Source organism: Colobus angolensis, unplaced genomic scaffold (genome assembly GCF_000951035.1).
Source record: "Colobus angolensis palliatus isolate OR3802 unplaced genomic scaffold, Cang.pa_1.0 Scaffold65, whole genome shotgun sequence".
Classification (NCBI taxonomy): domain Eukaryota; kingdom Metazoa; phylum Chordata; class Mammalia; order Primates; family Cercopithecidae; genus Colobus; species Colobus angolensis.
Window position 1 is genome coordinate 2,288,714 of NW_012120154.1, and position 6,302 is coordinate 2,295,015.

General features: G+C 54.1%; 1 protein-coding gene across 1 annotated transcript in view; it reads right to left on the reverse strand.

The window, feature by feature from the left end:
- The window catches only part of APOBEC3H (apolipoprotein B mRNA editing enzyme, catalytic polypeptide-like 3H), a 7,048-nt gene extending 3,113 nt beyond the window's left edge, over positions 1-3,935 (reverse strand). The window contains exons 1-2 of the mRNA XM_011964325.1: positions 3,834-3,935; positions 740-896 (exon numbers count right to left, since the gene is read on the reverse strand). Coding sequence (XP_011819715.1) covers positions 740-889 — 150 coding nt within the window. The 5' untranslated portion in view covers positions 890-896; positions 3,834-3,935. The remainder of the gene's footprint in view (positions 1-739; positions 897-3,833) is intronic.
- Positions 3,936-6,302: the final 2,367 nt, after the last annotated feature.

The window sequence follows — 6,302 nt, forward strand, 5'->3', positions numbered from 1 at the left end:
CTGGGGCGGGGAGGGGGTGCGGAGGGGTCTGTCCGGTGAACTTTCTAGTGGGTGGCCCAGCCTAGCACAGGGCAAGCACCTGCTTCCTGCCTTCCTTGATTTGTATAGTCCTGCACTCACCCACCCGTGTGGTTATTCATCTGTCCCGAGGCTTCTACAGCTTTCTCTAAATGGGACAAAGATCCCAGTGTCCAGAGGAAGAGACAACACCTCCACGCCCCAGTCCCGAAGCTTTGTGGACCTTGCCTTTGGACACCCGCCTAGGAGGCTGTGTCCAACCTGGGATGATCCTAAACAGCAGGTGAGAGCCGGGGCAGGGGGCAGGGAGGCAGGGCGGGTCCGGGCTGGCAATAGAGCAGAGGGCAGGGATGGGATGGAATTGCACTCAGACGGTGGCAGGGCACCTCGGCTTCCCGGAAGTAGTAACTGAGCTGAGATCGGGAGAATGAGTAAATGCGAGGAGCAGAAGGAACATGCTACAGAAGGGATTCCACAGAAAGGATTCTACACAAGGGATGACTTCTTCGGAGGCCCGGGGACGGGAAGGAAGGTCCTAGGGAAGCTGGGCCACTCAGACCCAGCTAAGCCAAAACCCAGGAAGGGACCGAGGGTTAGGAAGACACAGAGGGTGTTAAATCAGCAATTGAGAAATTTGTAGGCAGGCATTTCATGTATTTTCTGCACACATCAGATGGGTTTAGCCCCCGCCGGGCCTGTGCCCAGAGAGCCCGTGCGGCACCTTGTTTTTTAAGTAGCCTCTGGTAGGCGTGGAGCCATTCTGCGGCGTCAGCTGGTAGCACAGGAGGGCCTTCCTCGGGTAGTAAGGCTTGCTGACACGGCGCTTGTTGTTAAACTGTAAGCTGAATGTTTCGGCTCTTAGCAGAGCCATTGTGTTTCTGTGCAACAGAAAGGGAAAACCAAAGATGCAGGGAGCCTCATCTGGAGTCACCCCAGGCTCAAGCCACTTTTCAAACCCAACTCTTTTTTGTTTTCTGAGACGGAGTCTCCCTCTGTCGCCCAGGCGGGAGTGCAGTGGCGCGATCTTGGCTCACTACAACCACCGCCTTCCAAGTTCAAGTGATTCTCCTGCCTCAGCCTCCCAAGTAGCTGGGATTAGAGATGCCCGCCACCACACCCAGCTAATTTTTGTATTTTTAGTAGATACTGGGTTTTACCACGTTGGCCAGGCTGGTCTCGAACTCCTGAACTCAGGTGATCCACCCACCTTGGTCTCCCAAAGTGTTGGGATTACAGGCGTGAGCCACTGCGGCCAGCCAAACCCAACTCTTTCTGTTCACTTGGACCCCTCTCCTTGGTGAGGGAGGGTCTCCCCTTTAGTTGTTGGCCAGGAGGACTGCAGTGGAGGAGGGGGAGGAAGGGCTAGCAGGAGGGCAGGAGGAGGGGAGTGCTTCCTACCACCTTGTCTGCTACTTCCCATCCTCCCACCTGGGAGGGCACCCGCTGCTGCCCACAGCTGAGGCTCTTTGCGTGGGGCTGCCCTGACCTCATCACTATTCTGCCTGGGTTGGGTGGGGATCCCCTGCCTGAGAACTGTGGGTGTGCCTTTCTGGCTCCACTGGGCTCAGACTTTCTCTGAGCTGCTCACACGCCTCTTGCCTGAGTCACAGATCCCTCTTTCCAGCTGCAGTTGGACACCCCCTCCTTGAGGTCCACAGGCCTCTCGACCCCTACATGTCCAATACCAGAACTCTTCTTCTTGGGGAGTGACGGGGTGGAGACTGGAGCTTCCTCTAACACTGTGCTCTTTGCTTAGGTGTGTGTTTCACAATTTTGTCTGCACAAACACAGAGCTGGGTGAACAGGAAAAGCTGTTGTCACCAAGGGAGCGTTGTGGCAGATTTTTGGCTGAAGGAGTTACATCGATTTTGCTCTCCTGAATTGTGATTACATTCTACAGAGGATTCAATTTTGGATTTTGCTTTTATTTAATTTTATTTATTTATTTATTTGTGAGACAGAGTCTTACTCTGTCGCCCAGGTTGCAGTGCAATGGTGCAATCTTGGCTCACTGCAACCTCTACCTACCCAGTTCAAGCGATTCTCCTGGGTTCAAGCGATTCTCCCACCTCAACCTCCCAAGGAGCTGGGATTACAGGCACCCTCCTTCGTGCCCAGCTAATTTTTGTATTTTTGTAGAGATGGAGTTTTACCATGTTGGCCAGGCTGGTCTTGAACTCCTTTGACCTCAGGTGAGCCACCCACCTCGGCCTCCTAAAGTGCTGGGATTATAGGCGTGAGCCACCGCGCCCGGCCAGGATTGTGACCCGTGCTGTCTCCCGGAGGGCCTGAGCTCCCTTTCTTTGGCTTCTCTGATTGGTCATTGCCCTTCTACTTTCCATTCTGCTTTCTGGAAAACCCCTGAGCATTTCAAGCCTCCAAGTCCTGAGAATTTCTGCAGCTTTCCCAAGCAGGAGGACCAGGGAGAGGGGAAGAGAAGATGCTGGCAGGGGCAGCAGGGCCAGGGTGACCTCTCCCAGCTCGGGGCCCCAGCCGTGGTCTTTCCAGGGACAGATCCCCATCCTCGCAGTATTTCTGCCACCCATCCTCCAACCCATTAAAAATAAGAAAAGTGAATGAAATTCTCCACTTCAAAATAAGAGCTCTTACTATTTCAGTTCAGTTAATTCCTGGCGTTTTACTATTCATGTTATTTTGTTTTTTTTTTTTTTAGTTTTAGTAGATAAGGAGTCTCCCTATGTTGACCAGGCTGGTTTGGAACTCCTGGCCTCTAGTGATGATCCTCCTCTCTCAGCTTCACAAAGTGTTGGGATTACAGGCATGAGCCATTGTGTCTGGCCAGGCAGGAGAATGGGGTGAACTCGGGAGGCGGAGCTTGCGGTGAGCTGAGATCACTCTCCAGCCTGGGAGACAGGCAGAGATTCCGTCTCAAAAAAAAAAAAAAGTCAGAGTAGCATCTCCATCCCCCAGGCCCAGGCCCTCTTCTAAGTGGTGAGAGAGTCTGAACTCATGTGATGCTGCCCTAGGGCTGCAGGGGCCATTCCCATCTTACAGAGGAGGGGCCAGAGGCTCAGGGAGGCAGGGTAACCCGCCCAGGCCACAGAGCTGGGGACAGATGGAGCTGGGGCCCCTTTCCAGGCCAGCCCTGTCCAGCCTCTGCATCACGGGGCCCTGCAAGAGGGAGCCGTTGGGGACCAGGCTCTCTTGTTACTAAATTTTAAAATAAAAGCATTTCTCCTGATCATTAAGTTTTTCCCTATATTCCATGTTACTGGTGTCATTATAAATGGTGAAGGCTGATTGTGGAGGAGGAGCGTGTGTTCGGGGTCATCTGCGTCCTCCTCTGCCCACAGTGTGGAGACATCCTTGGAAGACAAGATTTACCTTGTGCTTCAGAGACCATTCCCTCCCCACACCTTCTCCTAAGACTCTGTATTGAAACAAAGTAAATCTTACAGAAAGTTCATCAAAGCACTGTGAACAAAATTCCAGAGTGCTCCTGTCATCCTTTAGTTCAGTTCTCCCAGCTCCAGAACCCAGGAATGGCAGGAAGCACACAGAGGGAGCACCCTCCCAAGGTGGGGAGCATCAGCCCAACCATGACTTTTAGGGGAGAGTCTCAGCCGGGGACCTGGACTGGGGCAGTTGGGGGAGGCAGCCCATTCAGAAGCAGCAGTGGGGCGACCACACAGCAGGGCAAAGAGCTTGGGTGGGAGTTGGGGCGGCAGGGGAGTCAGAGGGGAAGGAGCCTGGGGATGGGATTGGGGCAGCGGGAGGCCAGGGCTGAGGCCCAGAAGGGCTGCCAGGCAGGAAGGGGCAGCAGAGGACCCAGTGGACAGAGTGGGCAGCAGTACCTGATCTGTGCTTCTGGCCACAGCTTCCTTAGCAGGCTTGCCTCTGCTTGTCTGGGGCACTAAGTTTCACTTTTGTTTCCAGGCAGCTCTCCCAAAAGTCACCTCCCAGGGCTTGATGAGGGTGGCTCCACCCTCCCCCTTTTTTGGGGACTGGAGTGGAAGGGCCCTGGGTGCTTCAGATCCCTCAGGCTCCTTCCTTTCCCTACGTTCCTCAGGCTTGGCAGGGGAAGTCTGATGGAGATGCCTCACCTCCCATCCTCCCATCCCCAGTTCCCTCCCCAGGTACAGTTTACAAAGGAACAAAGGCTGGATGCAGTGGCTCACACCTGTAATCCCAACATTTGGGAGGCTGAGGTGGGCAAATCACGAGGTAAGGAGATGAAGACCATCCTGGCCAACATGGTGAAACCCTGTCTCTACTAAAATACAAAAAATTAGCCAGGCATGGTGATGGGCGCCTGTAGTTCCAGCTACTTGGGAGGCTGAGGCACGGAAATCACTTGAACCTGGGAGGCAGAGGTTGCAGTGAGCTGAGATCGCACCACTGCACTCCAGCCTGGTGACAGAACGAGACACTGAAAAAAAGAGAGAGAAAGGAAGGAAGGAAGGAAGGAAAGGAGGGAGGGAGGGAGGGAGGGAAGGAGGGAGGGAGGGAGGAAGGAGGGAAGGAAGGAAGGAATTGATGGCTGGTCATGGTGCCTGTTATCCCAGCACTTTGGGAGGCTGAGGCAGGTGGATCACCTGAGGTCAGGAGTTCGAGACCAACCTGGGCAACTGCACTCCAGCCTGGGCAATAAGAGCGAGGCTCCATCTCAAAAAATAAAATAAAGTATAATAAACGAAAGGAATAGAAGCCACAGAGAGGAACAGGGATCCAGACCAGGGCTGAGACCACAGGCCAGATGTCACTCCCCTGGTGGGCAGGGCAGGCTGCAGCCCCCTCCCCACCACCCCACTGACCTTTTTCATTCAGCCTCCTGGCAGGACCCTGAGCCTGATGTGAAATGAGCACTGGGGTCAGGGCTCAGGACTGCGTCTCCAGCGGATCCAGTGCCCATTACCTAGCCCAGTCCCCAGATAGCACTGGGAGGGGATGACGGTGATCCTGACAGTCAGAGGAGGTCCCAAGCACAGAGAGGCTAAGATACTGTCCCCAGGTCACACAGCAAATCAACAGCAGAGCTGGAGGGCTCGCCAGGGCTTCCTGTGTCCCTCCTCCCCCCACAGCTACCTGCTTTGAGTTTCTTCATTGCTCCATGGAAAGAGGAGGAGAGGAGACATGAGGAAGGGGACTTACTGCTCCTAAAGGGCCTCCTAGGTTAGAGATGAAGGACCTGGACTTCGCATTTGCATCCTGGAACCCGTGTTCTCATCTTCATGCATATCAACCAACACCCTTCAGATCATAAACACCAAAGAGCCAGGTCAGGTGCCGTGGCTCATGCCTGTAATCCCAGCACTTCGGGAGGCTGAGGCAGGCTGATGACCTGAGGTCAGGAGTTCGAGACCAGCCTGGGCAACATGGCGAAATCTCGTCTCTACTAAAAATACAAAAATTAGCCAGGCGTGGTGGTGGGCACCTGTAATCCTAGCTACTCGGGAGTCTGAAGTAGGGGAATCATTTGAACCTGGAAGGCGGAGGTTGCAGCGAGCCAAGACTGTGCCACTTCACTCCAGCCCGGGTGGCAAGATCAAAACTCCGTCTAAAAAAAAAAAGAAAAGAGAAAGAAAAACTAAAGAGCCCCAAGGAAAGTTGAATCCCAAGGGCGAGGACTAGGGGTAGTCACTGCAGAGTCTAGGTTCCACACCAAGGAGTCCCACTGAATCTTGCCCAGCTTGTCCCTCCATATCCTCCCGCCCTGCACACCCCGACAGCCCCCTAGACCCTGCATGGCCCCTGGGGTCACAGGAGCTTGGGCGGGAATTTAGAAGGTTCCTGGGAATGGGATCCCCTCCACCCTATCTGTCCTAATGTTGGGGCTAGAGTCCATGGAAGATTCCAGAATAAGCGGGGACCTGCCAGAAGCGACATCAGATCTGCACTCTGTAATGCTGGTTAATCGGAGAGCTGAGTCTCCCAGGCTGAGAAGCAGGGAGGATGGAAAGGAAGGCGGAACCCTTTCCTAGTCCTTCCCACAGGCAGCATTCCCACTGTTCCTCCAGTGAATCCCTGCAGCAGAGACCCTGTGGTGTCTAGGACGGGCCTCTGCTTAGGTGTTGTCTCCAGCAGGAGGGGAGGTTTGACCTGGCCACTGTGGCCTGTGTTCGTTGCTGGAAAAGGGGACCCGATCCGGACTCCAAGAATGGGTTCTTGGATCTCTCACAGGAAAGAACTCAAGGTGAGCCACAGGGTGCGGTGAAGTTATAATCGTTTATTAGAAGCTCCCACACTACGGACTAGGGAAGCCTCAGAAGGCAGAAGGAAGAACGTCCCGTCTTTGTTTTAAGCTTCTTCTTTTTTTTTTTTTT